Source organism: Neophocaena asiaeorientalis, unplaced genomic scaffold (genome assembly GCF_003031525.2).
Source record: "Neophocaena asiaeorientalis asiaeorientalis breed wild unplaced genomic scaffold, Neophocaena_asiaeorientalis_V1.1 scaffold242, whole genome shotgun sequence".
Classification (NCBI taxonomy): domain Eukaryota; kingdom Metazoa; phylum Chordata; class Mammalia; order Artiodactyla; family Phocoenidae; genus Neophocaena; species Neophocaena asiaeorientalis.
In genome coordinates, this window is record NW_020172451.1 from 5908199 (window position 1) to 5927604 (window position 19406).

The following is a 19406-nucleotide window of genomic DNA, read 5'->3' on the forward strand; positions in this document are numbered from 1 at the left end:
GTCCTGGGGCGGGGGTGGGGTGGGTGGGGGCATGGGGGTAGAAGAGACAGAGGGGAAGGAGCTTGTTTTGTGGCCCAGGAACAGACGAGGAAGCCGAGACGCTGAGGAGTCCAACAGCAGGGTCAGACACTGGGTTCCCCTGACTGCTTCACTGGCCAACATGGGAGGTCAGAGACAAGGGACTGTTGTGAGAGAAGCCTGGGGGCTCGAGTGCCCCACAATGGTCTGCTGTGAGCAGAACCCGTTGTAGTCATGGTACACGGCTCCATCGGAGCAGGGCACGTGTGCTGCAGTCACCTGGTGGCTGAGATGGCCTGGCAGGTGTCTTCCGGCCCTGAGGTGCCGGTTATCTCCTGTGTGGCTGGAGCTGGTTTTTAGGGTGGGTCAGACAGGACTGAGAGAAAGGACTCCCTTCCCCCTCCGCAAGCGAGTGGGCGCAGGACAGCTCTTGCCAGCCTGGAGAGGCTCCGTGAGCACCCACCCATCCTCGCCACTCTCGGTGGTGACCACACCTCAGCGACAGACTTGTCCTGCAGGCCCAGGGTGAAAGCCCCTTCCGTGTCTCAGAGAGGGTAAGTGACCTACCTCCTCACTGCAGGCTGCTCGCCCCAGTATCTCTTCCCCAAATGGAGATGGAGAATTTAGGTTTTATGTGCTTTCCATTTGACCCAGAACTATTTCAGAAATATTTTGCGCCCAGACTGCAGAGGTTACAAGTCCCTTAGATGTCTGCAAGTCGTTTAATTAGCAGTCTCACCTCTTAACACAGCCAAGAACCAGGATGTAAGCAAAAATCAGAGCTTCGTACAAAACGTGTGGGACACTTTCCCCACACTTGAGCCTCTCAGTTCCTCTCCGGGAACCTGCCTGCTTTTGTTTCCCCAAGGGCTAGCATTTTAGCTACGGGGTTCCAGGTTTTGAAACACTAACCCAAGCGCTGACTGAGCTCCGGCAGCGTCCCTCCCTCATTACGGCGCTGGCTGCTGGCCTGGGGCTCTCAGAGGCTCCCCTGAAGGGACAGGGCTCTGCAGCACCGTGGCCTGGGGCCATTCATGGCCAGGTGGCTCTGCCCCACTCTTGGGGTCTCAGTTGCACCCAGTAATTGCTGTTTCCAGCTACCCCCAGTCACTGAGCACAGGCCAAGAACAGGTACAGTTATGTTTAAAGAGGCCTCAAATATGTAACTGATTTTAGATTCCCATGAACATCAATTTAAATGTTTGGATTTGAGGGTTGGAGGGATAAATTTCAATTACCTGGCCAACTGACTTGCGTGAAGCATCTGAGTCCCCAGCTAAGTTTACCACAGGCCGCCTGGGACCCTGCTTACAGCAAGATTGATGAGACACCGCGAGTCAGACTTGTCAGCTCCAGGTCTTAAATCGGCTCTTCTCCCCCAAGTATGCTTGGGATAGATGCTGTGTTCGTTTCCTATTGCTGCTGTTAACAAGCTACCACAAGCTTAGTGCCTTCAAATAACACAAAGGTATTATCTCCTGTAGGTCAGAAATTTGACTTGGGGCTCACTGGGCTAAAGCCAAGGTGTCAGCACAGGCTGCGTTCTTTCTGGAAGCTCTAGGAACGAATCCATTGCTTTGCCTTTTCTACTTCTACAGGCCACCCACATTCCTTCACTGGTGGCTGCTTCGTCCATCTTCAAAGCCCACAGCCCTGCATCTCTGACCCCGCTTCCATCACCACACCTCTTTCTCTGACCTCCCTCTTCCACCTCTCAGGATCCTTATGACCACATTGGGGCCCCCAGATAATCCAGGGTAATCCCCCATCTCGAGCGAGGGAGATGCAAAGTCTTTTTTACCACGTAGGGTCACAGGGGATTAAGACATGGACATTTCAGGGGGCTGTTATTCTGCTGACCACAGATGGTTCAAACTTGGGCTGGGAAGAACCTTCCAGGTCATCTGGCTGCTGCGAGCTCCACTGAGACAGAGCCCACATCTGCTCTCTTCACTGGCTTGATTCCCCAGGACCACCAGTCTCCCAGCACAGGGCTGGAAGGGTGGGGGCGCTGGATGGGGCCCGAAACCCCGCCCCCACCCCTTCGGTGGGCTTCCGGCGGCCCCTGCGGTCTCCCCAGCGCCCACTGCTCCCCCAGGCGGTCAGTACACTTTGGGTCACTCCCTCTGCTTTCCAGTCAGCACCCCCAGTGTCTCCCCACAGCCCTGAGAGGCAGCTGTCCCCACTTTACAGACGAAGAAGTGAGGCCCTGGAAAGGAAAGAGACACGGCCCAGGCCACGCCATCAGTGAGCAGTAGTCTGGGCCAAGGTTCAAGGCCTGTGGACTCACTCCCAAGTGCAGGGCCCTAAGTCAGGAGAAGAGCAGGCCTGAGGCTCAGGATATAGCTCAGATGTGTAGACTCAGCATCCATTCCAGGTGGAATCGTCCCTCCTTAAAGCAGATTCACAGCCAGCCCATTTGAAGGGTCCCCCTAAGCCCAGGAAAGCAGAGTTACCTGTGCTCGAGGCCTAGTGACCACAGCAATAGTTAACCTTTAGTTCCAGCTCCCTCTGGGTCTTGCATTGTCCCCAGTCCCACCTCCCAGCCACCTAGAGGGTTGGTGCTAAAGTAATTCCCATTTTACTGGTGAAGAAACTGAGGCACAGAAAGGTAGCTAGGAACTCCTCTCCCTGCACTCCCACAGCTGGCACCTCCCCATCTCCCTGCCCCTCTGCACCTCTGGGCAGGGAGCCCAGGTTCCCCGTCCATTGAATGGGTACAACGCCATCATACGTTCCCTGGCTGGCCTCAGAAAACGGGGGTGTAAGCGGAAGGATGGGACAGGAGGGATGGCTGGGGCCTGGCACACACATAAGACAGCACTCGGTAAGGGAGCTGTTGAGAGAGTTCCCGGATGGGGGCCAGAGGGGCTGGAGACCTGGAAGGCAAGGGGAGACAGGCGGAGTGCGGCAACGACGGTAACAATGGCTGACATTTGTGGGGCACAGACTAAACCCCATGCTGGCCCCAGCCTCATATAACCACACAGCCACCCTGAGAGGTCACTTCTCTTGACACTCACACTCCTTCTCCCCAGCTCCCGGCTACTCTGTCCACTCAGGGGTCACCCGCCCACCACTTCTTTTCTGCAGCCACCATCTCTAGGGTCCCTGGGTGTCTCCTAATTTCACCAACCTGTGTCCCAGGCCACCTCGTCCAACCCCTAATTCCAGACCCACACATTCAGTCACCGCCTGGAAGCCACCCTCCACCTGTCCCTCAGGCCCCATACACGCAGCCTGTCCCAGGCTTCCCGCATCAGTGAGTCATGCCACCTGCCACCCTATACCCAGGTGCCATCTTACACAGTTCTACCTGGTAAAGGTTTATCCAGACCTAACTGGTCCTCCCCTGCCAGCCCCATCCCAACTGCTCTCCCCTCGTCCACCAGCGCCCTCTTTTGTCACAAGTCTGGGACCCCCTGACTAGGGGCAGAGGTCAAGTTTGTGCCAGCTCTGATGGCCCCTGGGGACACAGTGCAGGGCCTTGCGCAGAGCAGGAGCTCAGGAAAAGCTGGTTGGCTCGGAGCAGGAACGAAGGCTTCCTGGAGGAGGCGCCCAGGGGTGAGTAGGGCCTCACTGCTCACTCTTCACGCAGGCAGGTGTCTGGCGAGGAGAGAAAGGGTGGGGCCTGGAGCCTGGATGAGCCTGGCAATGGGAAGGGTAGATCCTAGGCAAGGGGGGTGACGACACAGGGCAGTTCCCCAGGTCAGGCTCGGCAGGAAGGCCAGCTGGAGGGAGAGGGCGGGTGAACCTTGCGGCCCGGGGAAGGCCCCTTCCCCTCCAGCCGCAGCCTCCCTGCTAACAGGGCTGAGCCCAGGCACTGAGCTCGTGTTCAGCAAGGACCGGGGTGGTCAGACTTCACCCCTGTCACTGAACTGGTCCCACGTGCGGCTGGGGTCCCCGGCTGAGGCTCTGAGGCCCTGTCCTCATTTTAGTCGCACACACGTCCTCAGTCTCTCTCTCTCTCACACACGCACCGTGGGCTGGTGGAAGGAGGTGGGGCCTGGTGACTTATCTGTGTCGGGGGGTCGAACTTGGGGGAGACGGAGGGTGCCAGACAGGGCTTATCAGAGAAAAGGAGGGGAGGCAGGGCACTGGCTGGCCCCGGGTGGGCGGACCGAGGCTCGGAGAGGATGGGACTCACCCACAGCCCCCCTGTGAGTCGAGCAGAACCAGGCATCCTGGCACCTGGGCCCTGGCACTCTGGGGACCAAGTGTGGCTAGAGGGAGCAGTCCAGCCCCTGTCCTGAGAAGACGCAGAGCAGCCAGCCGGAAGTCCTTGGCTTCCTTTGGAGCCTGAGGCCTTAGAGCTTTCGCCTCCATCTGGGCCTCAGACGAAATTTGATTCTGATTCTAGCCGGTCTGTAGGCTCATCTCATCAAGTGTGAAAGCCGTGGGAGGCTTCACCTCCACAGGCAGCTGACACACAGCACGCTTCTGACTGCCACTTTCCCAGCCCCCAGAAATGAGAGTGGGGCGAGGGCAGGGTCCCGGGAGTGGTGGGTGTGGGCACGCCCTCCCCGAGACCCTGAGGGCAGCTTCTGTGAGGTGGGACTGCAGGTGGAAGGGGTCCCTGCAGCTGTGTGGGCAGTGGGCTCAGAGCGCACCTACCGGGAAGCCTGGGCTGGGACACACCTGAGCCCTACGCACTCCTTCCGGGCCTGACTCACCTACGAGACTGTGTTCCCCAGCCGCCCCACCCCGTCCGCCGGTCCCCTCTCCTCTGTCCTGCTTTAACTCTTTCATTGAGGATTTGGTCCACGTGGGTCCCCAGTCCCTTCAGGGATATACCTCAGTGTCCCTGGCTGCCTGATCGCCCCTCCGCATGCCCACTTCCTGATGTTTTTGCTGGTCAGCGTGGCTCCCCTGCCCAGCCACACTCAGGGGGGCCCTGGAGTGGTAATACTGATTGTCCACCAGAGCCACGAATGGAAGGCATCCCCAAAGAGGCCAAGGCACCTCTTTTTTTCTCAGTACAGTTTTCAGAGGAGCCCCGGAGTATAGAAACAGATGACAATGACCAAGCGCCTCGGTACCCCTGCCCACTGGTTCCAGTCCCACCCACCTGGGTAGGGCCTGCCCCTCAAGCCCACGCTTGCCTCCATGTGGGTGTCTCTAGCTGGCTCCAGCCAAGGGCAGGCCAGGTGGCGGCCGCTGACTATTGACCAACGCATCGCCAGAGCTCAGGGCTTTCCGTGGCGGGATTTCCTGGTCTGTCCCAAGGAAGTTGGGGCGGTTTCGGGTTGCTCAGCCAGGCTGTATCTTTCTTTTAAGAACTGTGTGTTTGTCCTCAGAGCAGGGACACTTGATGGGAGTTGTGCTAACCGTGACTTCTCTTTCTGGTTTGTGCTCCTGGCTCAGGCTCTGGAGCCAGACCTGGGCTCTGCGCCCCCATCACCGCACTCACGTCTCTGAGCCTCGGCTTTCTCTTTTGCAGAAAGAGGGCTGTAGTCCCTACTCTGAAGCAGGCTGGCGAGACCCTTGGCATGCGGCACCTGGCCGTGTGTGTGGCAGGCGCCAGGTGCTCGGTCACATCCCATTCTTCCCCTGGCCGTTAGCATTTTACTGCCAGCCTCGAGATGGCGAGGCCCAGGCAGTGAGGCGGGAAGCCCAGGGCCTGCCTGACCTTGGTCAGGTCGTAGGTGAGCTGACGCAGTCAGAAGGGGGACCTGGAGAACGAGAAGGGTGAATAAGCACCTCTCAGAGGCCAGCCAGGTGCCCAGAATCTGGACCCTTCCAGGAGGCCCACCCAGCTCACAAACTGGAACTGTGGAAAGAAAGGGCAGATGCCGACCCCGAGGGCCAGCTTCGCTCTGCCCTGCCCCCGGCCCTGGCCCCAAGAAGGCACGGGGGGGAGGCGTGGGGGGCATACACCAGGGCTGAAGGCTGCACCCGGAAGCAGGGAGCTTTGTGCATGGGGGCTGGGCCCTGTCTTCCTCAGCCCCAGGCTGTCATCTCGCCTGTCCTTCCCCCGTCCTGTGTCCCCGGGGCAGCCATCAGGAACCTGGAACGAGGCTTCGCCTCTGAGCAGGCTTGGGGCTAAGTGTTTGTGTGCCTAGACATATTCAGTGTTCCCAGGACCTGCAAGGGTGCCATTCAGCGTTTCGGATGAGGAAACTGAGGCCCAGGGAGGTGAGTGGCTGGCCCAGCTCCACACCGTCCTGCCCTACCCCCGCAGCGCAGCGCACTCCCTCCAGGGCAGGGGGGCTGGTGACGGGCCTGTCTCCCCGCACTTTGCCCAGGGCTGGCGCTAAGAGCTCGGAGAGTGTTGGCAGCTGTTGGTGGGTGTTCTGGGGAGAAGGGTCTAACACCCAAACCTCCCCGCTCACACACCACTGGAGGGGCGGCGTAGCACCAAGGAAAGGTCACCGGCCAGGTGACCTTTCTCAGGCTGCTTCTGCCCACCAAGCCTCCTGCACCTCCTGTGGAACGGGTATGTGATGCTGTGCCCGTGCTCCCGAGGATGGCCTCACGGGAGAGGCTGCCTGCAGCCCCCCTGTCTGCCCTCAGCACCCGTCCACTTAACTGTCAGAAAAGGCAAGAGGCAGAGGCCAGGGATGAGGCTTGCTGCCGGGGCCCTGCTCTGCCACCTGCTTCAGTATAAAACCTCCGTGTCCTCTGGGCCATTCGAGATTCCCCCAGAGCATACAAAGAAACCTCCCCCCAGGGTCAGCTCACCTCTCCCCTGCAGCTCTCGCCGCAGACCACAGGGCACCGTCCTCAGGTCCGGGAGGTTCTGCTCTCCGAGCACTAGTGTGAAAACAGCCCTCACCGGGCAGGCCCGTGACAAGGCCTTGCCCTGAAATCCCAAGCCCCCTGGTGTCTGCAGGAGACAGTTCTCCGGACAGAAACCGACCCCACAGCGAGCGGCCCTGCGCAGGGCCCAGTTCCCCGGCAGGTGGAGCCCCGAGGGCTGGCGTGGACCCACTGGCCTGTTACCTCCTCGCGGCCGGGCTGCAGTCAGCACAGGGCCGAGGGGAGCTCACAGTCACCGGGCCGCGTGCTCCAAGGCCAGGCCAGCCCCTCGAGGACTGTGAGGTGAAGTGGCCTCAGGCGGAGGGTGGGGCTGGGCGAGGACTACTTTCCTGCTTGCCCTCACGCTCAGGCTTGGGAGCCCCCTGCTCGTCGGGTTGCGGTCCTGGCCTCCACGACCACCTGCCCCCAGCCACCTCCTCCGCCCAGGACCTCCACACGCACTGTCACCATCCCAGCGGCCACCAGCCTGCACCCCAGGGCCCAGCTCCACTCAGAGGCCCAGGCGCTCTGGGATGGCTTTGTCCAGCACCATGGGTTAGAGCGCCCCCTGCAGGTGTTGCTCAGAAGCGGACGCGACCGAGGTGGAGCAGGGCCTTCTGGGCAGACGAGGAGAGGCGGGGACCCAGAGGCAGGGTGGATGGGAGCAGGGCGCGGGCACGCGGCAGGCTGGCCGGGTGGCCGGGGAAGCCACTTCTGTCAACCTGACTCTCCTCACTTTCCAGAGGGACCCCATGAGGAAGATGGACCTCACTGTGGGGCTCGGTGAGGGACTCAGACCTGCGGACAGTGCTCATGACGGGCTGCAGGGTGATCCGGAGGTCGGGGGGCCAGCATGTAGAGACCGGGCAGCCGGGGAGACCAGGGCCACTGTGTGAGGGCCTTGCCGGGGAGCGTGGCCTTTATCCCAAAGTGGTGGGAATCCTAGAAGGCTCAGGAATCAACTGAGGGGAAAGGGTCAGAGGTCAGGGTGTCTGTGGCTGGGCCAGGAGAGCCGGTAGCCGACCCTTCTTCGCAGCAGGCTCCAGGTGATCTTGGCGGCAGAAAGGCAGGTGGACTGGCCCCTACTGAGGTCTGAACAGACCTCGGCAGGGGCTTCGGGCTACTCCCGCCACCAGGGTGACGCCATCAAGGGGCAGGGCAGACCCTGGGCTCATGGGGTCTCTGTAGGTCTCTGTGCCCACACCTGGCCCACCGCTCAGAGCCTCTGGGGGCGGGGCCAGAAACCTGCACGGTCGACAAGCTGCAGGTGGAAGACCCTTTGCCCAAAGCCCCACAGCTTGTCGGGAGCTGAGTGTGGCACTCGGGCCTCTGGACCCGCGTCTCACTGCAGGCGGCTCACCGCAGGCGCCCTGTGGTCAGTGTGTCGTGCTATTTGCAGACGGTCTCCGAGGCCTGAGGTCCTTCCCACCCTCTCGCCCTTCAGTCCAGCCCACCTCCACCTCAACGTCACCTTCCAGCACCCGTGACTGTGGCTGCTGCCGGTAGACTCATGGTCCCCCGTGCTGTCGGGTTCATCTCCGACACTGTCCCCCACCAGGCCCGGCAGGGGACATGGGCTCGGTCACCTCGCATCCTCTCATTCTTCATGGGGCCTCCAGAGTCCTGCTCTTTCATCTGCTGGTTCAGCAGAAATCAGGCCCCTCGCCGTGCCGGTCCTGCACTGGGTGCTGGGCACTGGGGTCACCTGGAGAGTGAGTAATCACTGGGGGATGCCCAGATGCAAGCCCAGGGCCTGGGGGAGCCGGGGTGGGGCCAGGAGAGCTCGGGAGGGGCCTCCTGAGTCATGACAAAGGCGGGAGGCTGGGCCATGGCAGCCACCCTGCTCGGGGCAGGTGGGCTGAGCGCTGGGGGTGAGCCCAGGGATAAACCACTAACCCCTGAGGCCTGGTTCGGTGTCGGGTTCATCTCCAGCTCCTCTCTCACGGCCACCCAGCACCAAAGGAGTCGATCCCAGACTGGTTGCACAGAGGAGGGAACCGTCGCTGCCCCGCTAGGCCGAGACCTCCAGAGACCAGGGACTGGGTGTGAGGCACGTCTGCCCAGCGCAGAGCAGGGGTCGGGTCAATCAGCAGCTGCCTTTCGGTACTGAGGCTCCACAGGCGGAGGCCCTAAGGCTGGCACCAGGGGTGAGCGTGCGGCCACCACTGTGACAGCTCACCGAGCAGCGTCACGCGCGCACCTTGTCTGGGCCTCGCGAGGACCAGGTGGCAGGTGTTACATCTCCACGACACGCGGCCAGAAGCTCAGGCTCTGAGACGTGAAGGGACTTGCCCGAGCCTGCGGGGCAGCATTCCGAGCAGTGTTTGCTGCCCCTGTGGCTCCTGCGTCAGCCACGACACTGTGACTGAGACTGTCCTTCAGGCCGGACCTCGCCCCAGACCTAGGGTGGTGCAAGTACCCAGCGCCAATTCAAGGGGCGTCCTGCTGCCGTCCGAGCCCCGGCCAGGCTGCACGGCAGGTCCTGCTGAGTGGCTGCCCCTGCCACCGCTCCCCTCCCCGCCGACCCCGCCCGGCGTGGCCCAAAGTGGAATTCCCCCAGGGAAACACTAAAGATTGGCCTTTTAACACATCTGGGGTTTTCCCATCTGCTGAAGAGGGGCTCACTCCCAAGCCCCTCCCCACTTAAGTCCCCCAACGCCATGCCCCGCCTTCCCCCCTTCGCCAGCCCAGCCTTGTGGGTGAGAGTTCTCCCCTCTCGCTGGGTGAGGAGGCCCGTGGGCGCACCTCGCTGCCCCCTCAGGCCACTGGCTCTGCTGCCCCACTGCAGGCCGCCCCTGAGGATCCCCCCCGGAGGCCTGGCTCACTCAACAGCCTGGAGCCTCGCAGTCTTGGGTTCCAGTACTGGCTTCTCCCAGTGGCTGTGTGACCTGTGCACTCACCCGGGGCCCTGCCCTTAGAAGGGCCCACAGTTGGCTGAGTGCTTGGCTATCTGTTGGAAAATTCTTAACAATTTTTGAAGAGGGGCCCTTCACTTTTATTTCACACTGGGTCCCACAAATCGTGTAGCTAATCCTGCCTAGAAAAGGTCCTTTACTCCTCTGAGCCTCAGTTTCTCCACCTGCAAAGGGCCCATGGTGGGGGAAGGGGCCTCCTAGGAAGCATCCTTGGGGCAGGTGGAGTAGCATTCGTGGAGACGGGGCGCACTGGGCAGGAGCTAGAGAGCCGAGTACGCGCTTGGCTGTGCGGGCCCCGGCTGGGGCTGGCTGGAGCTGGCTTGGATGGAGATCTGAGCCTGCTGGCAGGTTGGAGTACACCCACCGGGTCCCACCAGCCCTGCCCCTTACCAGCCACGCTGCTCTGCGCCGACTCCCAGTGTTCGGCACCAGTTCTGCACCTGGAAGGCGAGGGGCCGTCCACAGAGCTGCTGTAGCGTGGGGGAGCCTAGTGCAGCAATGCCTGTGGGATGGGCTGGCCAGCACCCAGGGGAGCCCGAAGAGCTCTTGTACCAAACATTGTCTAGGGTAACACAGGAGACTGAAAGGGTGCTCGCTACAGGGGAGAGACCTGCCCTGAGGGCGCAGAGAGCGGGTGACCATCCAGGCTTGACCCCGGCCCCAGCTCAGCCTCCGTCTCCTACCCAGAGGGCAGGTGCGGCCAGCAGGTCTCCAGGGCCCCGCTCGCTCGGGAGGCCCAAGATTCCGAGTCCCATCAGGGCCTCCAGAGACAGGAAGGGCCTGCAAGCCCCCTGGAGCCTGGTTGGCCGGGTCCATTTTTCAGGGACACAGTCCCCAGTGCCCACGCCACGTCCCACCTCCACCACCATGGAGAGACCCAGTGGTCATCCCGCTGTCGCCCAGTAAGGCCTCCCAGCTGTGCCCCAGCCCAAGCTCTCGGCACCTTCTGCTACCTGCCCCCTGCCTCTCCAAGGCCTGAGCCTTAACTACCTGCACCTGGAAAACAGGCAGGTTCTCTGCCCCCTCTCCAGAGAGGGGCTCTCCCACGTAAAAGGCTGGAAAGGCACATGGGGGTGCCGTGGCTCTGGAGTTGAGGGCCGGAGGCGGGGTTTCCCTCCCTGGTTGTAACCTCAGGGCAGGAAGCTTAACACTGTTGAGCAGCTGCTCCAGGCTGGGCCCTGGGCCAGACGCTGTTGAGTGTGGGGTGTCTTTGATCCTCCCCTCAGCCCTGGGAGGGAAGGCTTGCCGTCCTCACCTGCCAGGTGTAGGTGCTGAGGTCGAGCCCCGAGGGGCGGACTCGCTGGGTCACTCAGTGAGCGACAGAGCCAGAGTCACACCCTGGCCTCCACACCTCCACTGCCCCAGTAGACGGGCGGCGGGGGCGGCAAGAGGGCCTGCGCAGGCGTGTGCGGGTCAGAGCTTGGCCCACGCGCACGTGGAGGCCAGCCCGCGTGCGCACACGGAGGGCGGGGGCCTCCTCTCTGCGTCTGGAGGCTGCTCGTGGAGGTCTCTGCGCTGACCTTGACCCAAGAGCAGGCAGGAGGCCTCCCAGCCACTGGGCAACATGCCCCACAGCAGGCAGACAGAAGCTGGAGGGCTAGAGTATGGGGAGACACGCTGAAAGCCTGGGAAGAGGCAGGGGCAAGGACACTGTCCTACCGCGGTGAAGACTTCAGCCTCGAGAAAACGGGCAGCGGCCCCAGGCAGCAGGCAGCCCCCGAGTTCAGGATGTTAAGGACAACCGCCATCGTGGTCACCCCACAGAATCACACACACACACACACACACACACACACACACACACACACACACAGAGGGAAAGCCCAGTTTCCTCCTCTCCCTGCTCTGTCCACCCCCTACAAGTTGAAGTTCAAAGGAAAGACATTAGCAGCAGAGACTCCTGGCAACTGGGGGTATGTATTCATTTAGTCATCACTCCTGTGTTCATCCCCAAACTCCTCCCGGAGAAAACGGAATGCACCTTGCAGGAATGCAGACACCACAGAAGGACAGACAGAATAAATGGGGTAGGGGGAAAGTTCTGGGGAGAGACCCGCTGGGGCCAGGCAGCCAGGGGCAGCCACGGTAGACAGGCAGGGGATTTCAGGTTATAAGAGGTGGGGGACCTTGGCACTTCCCTTCCTAGCAGCAAAGGGGAGAGGGAAGTTCCCACAACACCAAAGCACGCCAGATGCTCAGGAAGAAACCCAGGTTGAAAGGCTCAGAGGCCCGGGAACTAGGCTTCTCCACGTGCCCCGGTGACCTGGCTGTGCCAGCCCCTTCTCCGGGCCTGGGGAGGATCATTCTCACCGCACGACGAGCTCAGTGACCTTAGTTATGCCCCAGCCACTCCAGCCCTTTGAATTTGCAAGAGGAAAAGAAAAGCACTAGACTAGCTTCAAGTGGACAAAAAACAGACGCCTTTGGCTTATCGTTCAGCGAGAACAGATGTTGGGCCGAGAGCCTCATCAAGGGGATGGATGGTGTGCGGGCTCTGGGAACCTCCCCTTGCGACTCCACGGCCGGGGCCACAAGCCATTCCGCGCTGAGACGAGTTTGGGAGCCCCAGTAACTGCCAGTCTGGGTTTGGAGTCCAAGTCCAGGCAAGGCAAGGGTTTAGGAATCTGTCCCTGGGCGGTTAAATACCAGCCCAGCCGATCTCAGCACTGGCCCTGGTGGTGGTGTGGACCCTGTTGGCACCACTCCCTGCAGTTTGCAAACAGTTTTCCCGTCCGTCATCACCAGAGGGGAAAGAGTGTCATTCTCCCATTTTACAGATGGGGAGCCTGAGGTTCAGAGAGGCCCCACAGCTAGAGTGTATCAGAGTCAGAATTTGCATTGGAAACATTCACTTATTTATTTATTTTTGGCCACACCACGCGGTACGTGGGATCTTAGTTCACCAACCAGGGATCGAATCCGCATCCCTTGCATTGGAAGCATGGAGTCTTAACCACTGGACCGCCAGGGAAGTCCCCAGAGCCAGAATTTGAACTCAGGTCTCCTGTCTCAGGAGATTCCCCCCACGGGTGGGGAAAGGTGGTGGCTTCTGTCCAAGGAGACTGAGAGTGTCTTTTTCTCTTTCCCTCCTCAGAGACGTGTGCAGTAAATAACGGAGGCTGTGACCGGACATGCAAGGACACGGCTACTGGCGTGCGATGCAGCTGCCCAGTTGGATTCACACTGCAGCCGGATGGGAAGACGTGCAAAGGTCAGTGCGCGCCACCTCCCTCGCCGGGCCCCGGGCGGTACAGGCAGGGCAGGAGCGGGGCGGCACACTTGGGCCGGGTGTGCGACCACACATGGCTTCAGGGGCGAGGTGGTCAGCTGCCACGTGCATTTCTGTTGGAGAAGCTAAGAAGAGGAAGAGTCAGCACCAGCGCTCCCCAGCAAGGCTCAAGGGAACCCGGTTCCACTGTATATTGACAGGTTCAAGCGGGGCTCTGATATCGAAGAATGGGGCTTCACCCTGGGTTGAACAAACGCGGTACCTTTTCTTTGGGCTTCCTGGGCCGGCAGAGGTTCCTTGTGGCCTCCCAGGGGGCAGGGCCAGGCCGGCTCCCGTGCTCACTCACCTTGGCCGGGGTGCGTTCTGCAGAGCTGGGGGCAGCAGGGCACAGGGCTCAGACCAGGCCAGGATGGTCTTCTTGTCGGCGTTAGAAAACTGAGGACACTGTGTGTCCTCGTCACTGGAAGAGGGAGGGTGTGCGGGGGGATCTCAACCGGAGGACTAAAGATGCAAAATTAGAAATAGGGATTGGGAAGGTCAGGAATGGGCCAGTCTGCCGGCTGCTGGAAGCCAGAGAAGGGTGAGCTTTCTCTGCCCACTGTCCCCGGCTCACTCTGAGGTTCCTGAGGGCCCGCGGGGGCTCAGCCGTGTTGGGGACCCCTCAGGAAACAGGAAGCAAAGGGGCTGGGAAACCAGAGCTGTCTGAGCCCTAGGACTGAAGGGGCCAGCCCTACAGCACAGGGGCACCAGCCCAGACAAAGACCTGGGGTGTTATGGAACCCCCAGAGCTGCGGGCCTTGGGCCGGGAGGCAGCCCTTGTGAGGAGTGAGGTGCAGCCCCTCAGCACTCCCCAGACCAGCCCTCAGATCCCTGCCCAGGCTGGCTGCCCTCCTCCCATCACTCTGCCGGGAAGCGGGCAGGCCCGGAGGCCAGCATGGAAGGGCAAAGGAGCTAGAACTTCCAAAGCCCAGTGGGTGAGAAGATTGACAGCAGAGGCTCCGGTGATTTTAAATAGTCTGAGATGGGCTTCTGAAGCCTGTAAAAATAGACAGCATATGACTTCTCCTCCCCAGCCGCTCTGCTGGGAAGAACCTAGTGATTATTGACGGAAATAACCGTTCTTCCACCTGTTTATCTGAAAATAAAGTCCTTCTATAGCCTCCGCTCAGCCCACTTAGAGCGAGGTGTTGTTCCGGGTGGGCGGGGGCTCTCTGAGGCCTTGCCACGTGGGCTTAATGCCAGGAGGGCTGGCCAGGGTCCACCGCAGACCCAGCCGTCCTCATAGCCCAGCAGTGTCACAGCAGGTCCAGCCAGTTGACCTTGGAGCCAGGACAGAAGAAGGTAGAATCGGGCCACCCACACCCCGTCCAAGGCACAGCGCTGACGCAGGGCCAGAGGGGTAGGGCAGGGCTTAATTCCGGACTTGAGGCCAGGAGCTCACCGCTGGGAGCTGACCTGTCTGGGCTGGATAGGGGCCTCGGCAGTCAAATCACCCGCAAGGAGCACCTAAGGGGACGCTGACTGCTGCCCCCTGCCCATCCTTGCTGGCGAGAGGGGCATCCATCCTCACCCCACCTTGAGTCTGGCGTAGGGGGAGATGTTGAAGGGAGCTGTCCACACAGCCCCAGGCCCGCCAGTCTGAGCTTCTGACCATGTTTCCTGTGTTGAAACAACTGGACCCTTTACCCAGAGCTGCTCATTTGCCTTTAGCCGACCCTCCTCACTCCCACTGCCCTGGAGTCAGGAAGTCCTCTCGTTCACGCATGCACCAGATGGGTTTTCTGGGCTCCTCCTGTGTGTAAGTGCAGGGGAGACCAGGGAATGAAACAGAAATTCCTTGTGCCCAGGGATCTTCTATTGAGTAAAGAAGACAGACTTTAAAAATTAAAGTCTGGGCAGGGGGTAGGGAGAGCGGGGAGGATAGAGGAAGAGGCTCTAATCCAGGCAACATGACTGCTGTGCAGAGGCCTGGGGTTCCAGGACCCAAAGCAGCCAGTGTGCCCAGATCTGGGGAAGGTTCAAGGGAGGTCCAGGAGAAGGGGTTGGCCCTTCATCCTGTGAGCCTCGGCCAGGCCCCAGACACTCTTGGGCAAGGGGGCACAGGCCAGGCTTTCGTCTGGAGACAGTCCCTGCCACTGTTGGGACGGCTTTCTAGGCAGGGTCGGGAAGAACAGGCTCGAGGTGGCAATGGTTTGGGCCCGGGGTGGCAGCGGAGGTGGAGAAGAGCTGTCTGACTGTTGTTATATTTATTAGAATTTGAGGATCGTGGGACTGGTCCAGGACCACATAGTAGGAACATCAGAGCGTCTTCAAGTCAGGGAACCCTGGAAACCAAATGTTGACCTCGAGACCCCAGGGTTTGGTGTCTTAGAACCTTGGGCTTACGATCTGAGTTTCCCGGGGCCTGGCTGGAGGGGCGCAGGGCAGGGTGCGGGGGCTCGGGGCAGGGGGCAAGCCAGCTGGGGATCCCTGGCCCTGGGGTGCTGGCTCCTCGGTCAGCGTGCACGCCCTGGTCTTGGCAGGGCCCAGAGGAGGATATCGAAGGTTCAGTGTTTTCTGGAAGCCAGAAGGTCATTGCTAAGCAAGACCAGTGGCTGGAGGTCTGGGAAAATCCAGAGCTGAAAACCCAGGACGGCCGGGGATCACGTGGGCAGGTGGAAGCCTGCCCCAAAACATCAGGGCCATGGGGGGCTCTGCAGGGTTTGCCCCGTGCCCTTGCTTTGTCTCAAGAGTGTGGACAGTCCAGTCTCAGGGCTCCCTGGTTGGCTCTGTCCTGCTTGATATTGGGAAGCGGGCACCTTGCTAATTGGCCCTTCTGAGAGGACGGAGGTCTGGGGCCTCAACTTCCTGAGCCAGAGCCTGGATTTCCTCAGGGACACCAACCCCTCCTCCCAGCACCTGCCAGAACAGTCTGGGAGAACTACCCCCAGCCCCGCCTGTTGGCCCTCTTCCCTCACCTGCCCTGTGCCCGGCCAGCCCAGCCCAGCAGCCTGCCCTCCCCCTAGGCTGCTCCAGAGTAATGCCAGCCCACTCCCACAGGCCCGCCCTCTGCTCCCACCCAAAACCCTCATCCACGTGGCCCCTGCGTTGCCAGGCTGTGCCCCCTCAGTGCGGTGGGCAGAGGGGGACAGGAGCAACCAACCTACTGCGTGTTCCCATAGCTCACCCCGCACCTTTCCCCCCAACACACACTGATGTTCAAACATTGGGTGACGCATCGAATGTTCCACTAACCTCTCAGCCCCCCGACTCGCTTATTCACTCATTCATTCATCCATTCGTTCAGTGCCCCATCCTCCTGTGCAGGCCTCATGCTGGGCCCTGGGGCTCCAGGTGGGAGCCAGGTGCCCCGTCTGTCATCCCGCTGAGGGCAGGTCCCATGACAAGGGAGCAGCTAACTCTGGAGAGAACGTCAGGGAAGGCTTTCCAGGGGGTGCTCGTTCCCCAGGCAGGGTGGGGTGAGGGGCTGCCGAGACAGGATCCAATCGTGCAGAGAAGAGGAGGGCGGGGCCGCCGGGCTGGGCCAGGCTGCGGAGGGGAGACCGTGAGCCTCTGTAACCAGGTAGGGGACTGCTGGCCGCTGGTGGGGCCCGGTGGGAGCACAGTAGAGAAGGAGGGAGGTCTTGAAGGGGTGGGAGGTGGAAAGGGGGCAGAGGCTCATCAGAATGAAGGCCAAGGGGCCGTGCGAGCCCCCTGCCCCCTCACCACAGCTGAGGCTAGAGCCTGGGACGGGGCCTCCCCCACTCTGACCCCCAGGCAGCCCGCTACACCAGCCTGGGCCTCAAGCGAACAGCGCCTCGCACCTCCTGTCTAGCTGCTATGACAGCCCCTGAGCCGCCAGGCCCAGATGGGGTAGGGGATGGGATTAGGGGGCTCCAGAAGGCCTGAGGCATTCCCAAGGAGGCGAGCCCCATCTGCGCATTCAGTCGTAGTGAATGATGCTGGAGAGGCACCTGCTAGCGGCCCAGTTTGCAGATGGGGAACCTGAGGCTCAGAGAGGTGCCTTGCCCTGCCCAGGGTCACGGAGCTGCGAGGGCCCTCCGTTCTCCTGTCAGAGGCTTTTAGCCAGAATCTCCCCTATCTTCCTGTAACCCCCAGGGGAGGGGGCGACGGAGAGCCCCAGCCTCTGTCCTGGACAGGCCCTCTCTGCACTTGAGGTCTGCTTCCTCTGAAGGCCGCAGGGCCAGCGTGCTGCACTGGCGGGGCCGTCTTTGGAGACACCTGGGGCTGGGCTCAAGTCGGCCTCCTGCGTGGAGCTGTGACCTCCCCTAGAAAGTGGGAGATCTGGCCTCGGGTTGTTTTGACCATCACACGAGACCTTGCCAGAAAGTGCTTGGCCTGGCCGCCAGCACGAGGTGACGCCCGCCCAGCAGGTGCCGTGACCCCCAGAGGGTCCTACTACTTCCTCTGGGGCGTGGGCTCATCCTGAGGCCGCTTTGTTCCTGAAACACCGGCTTCGGGGCGCACGCAGAGTTCGCAGTGCTGAGCGGTCTCTGTTTTTAGCCATCATTTTGGTGCACACGTAGAGTACCTCCTGTGTGCAGAGAGGTGTAGGCCCAGCCCGTGAGAGGCGGAGCCAGGGTCACACACACCCTAGCGGCCTCCCCGCCTCAGATTCCCCGCCCTTCCCATCTTCCTGGCACCAAAATCACCAGCATACGCAAACAGAATGGGTCCTTGGGGCAGAGGTACCTCGGGGAGGCTGGCCGAGGGCAAGGAGGTGGCGGGCACACCCCCTGAGTGTCCTGTGTTCCCCAGAGCCCAGCCCCACCCGGGCCTCCACAGGAAAGCAGCTCTGGGTCTGCCCCTGCCCGACTCGCTGTGCCCGTTCCCCTCGCAAAGGCTCCGAGGGTTGCCCACCCAGGGGTCTCAGCCCTGCTCTCTTTAACGCCCCCGCCGTTCTCCTGACGTTTGGGGGTTTGTTCTGGGGTGAAGAGCATTCTGTGGGGGTGCTGCCATAGGACTTTTCAGCAGGTGTCAAGTCCAGCCTGTTCGATCTGAGGAAAAGAGCTGGGAGCAGCGTGGTGAGAAGCCGCGCCTGAGACCGGAGTCTTTGGAATAGGACCAAGTCTCCTCCGCGGGGCTCGGGGAAATGGGGACAGGTTGACCTTGACAACTGGCGGTGCCAGTTACACGGGACAGGGGTGTCCGGGCCTCACACTCAGGCCAGGCTCAGCGGGTGCTGGAGTCTGAGTCAGCAGCTCTGTTAAGATGTGGCCAGTGACCAGCACAGAAAGTCCACTCTCCGCCGGGGGTGGGGGGATGCCTCTTTCACCGCTTCCTTTTGTGCCCTCCTCCAGTCAGGGTGGGGACACCTTCCTGGACGTCATCTCCTACTTCTGTTTCCAATTGCTTGGCTAGGTCTGGGGGGCCGGCGGGGGGTGACCAGCATGGGGGGCCCGGGAGCCGGAGCCCAAGAGGAACTTCAGAGTGAGAAAAGGTACCTCAGGGACAGGGTCTCTGACAGCTCAGTCTGCCAGATGGACCGGGAGCCCAGGGAACAAGCCCAGGGGAGCAGGGCAAGGAGGGTGGGAGGGAGCTCATGGGGGTTGGGGGGAGCTCGCGAGGGAAGAAGCTCCCATCACTAGAGGTGTGCAAGCCGAGGCCCACCGGCAGGGATGCTTGGGGGCGTCACGCTGGGGGGCCTTCAGGGTGCAGCTGCAACTCGTGACATGCCCAGTGAAGAAACAGCTCAAACTCACCTGCAGGCATGGGGAGGGGGGAGCGGCAGGAACCAGGCTGGGAAGGGAGGCGGCCCAGGAGCGCCCGTTCCAGCCACCAGCCACGGCGCCTGGAGCCAGTTACCTTCCCGGCCTCGGTCTCCCCGTCAGTAAAGCAGGAGCAATAAACCTACTTTGTAAAGAGTTGTTTGGGCCCTGGCTGAGCACCGGCGCCTTAGGGATGTTATTGCACTTCATCCTCGTGATGTCCTTCCAAGTAGGGGCGCCTCTGATCCTTATTTTAACAGACAGGGAGCCGAGGCCCCAGGGGTCCAGTAGCTCGCCCAGCCCAGAGTCACAGCCTCCGGGAAGCAGCCCCCTGCTTCCCTGGCACCTGCCCGCCTCCCTGGCACTTCCCCGGGGATGAAAGGGCATGGGAGCGTCCCGGTCCCTGTTGTTTGGCCCGGCACCGCAGACACCAGTTCCCCTCCCTTCGGTGCACGAACGCCAGGCTCGCCAAGTCCTGGGGGCAGCGGTGTCTCCCGTCCTCCCACCCCCACGGCTGTGAGCCAGCCCCCCTTCCTGGGCTCGGCCGGGGGACCGAGGCGGCCCGGGCAGCGCAGCCCAGCCCACTCTCTTCGCCTCGTCCTGCCGCCCGGCTCCGCAGACATCAACGAGTGCCTGGTCAACAATGGAGGCTGCGACCACTTCTGCCGCAACACCGTGGGCAGCTTCGAGTGTGGCTGCCGGAAGGGGTACAAGCTGCTGACGGACGAGCGGACGTGCCAAGGTGAGCCGCCCTGGTCCTCGTGGGGTCCCGCCCCTCTCAGGCCACACAGGCTCCCA

The 19406-nt window shown here is 61.6% G+C and overlaps 1 protein-coding gene across 1 annotated transcript in view; it reads left to right on the plus strand.

Annotated features, from left to right (window-relative positions):
- Nucleotides 1–19406, plus strand: part of SCUBE1 (signal peptide, CUB domain and EGF like domain containing 1) — a 169923-nt gene that overhangs the window by 119681 nt on the left and 30836 nt on the right. The window contains 2 exon segments of the mRNA XM_024737402.1: nucleotides 12766–12882; nucleotides 19228–19350. Of these exon segments, the coding sequence (XP_024593170.1) occupies nucleotides 12766–12882; nucleotides 19228–19350 (240 nt within the window).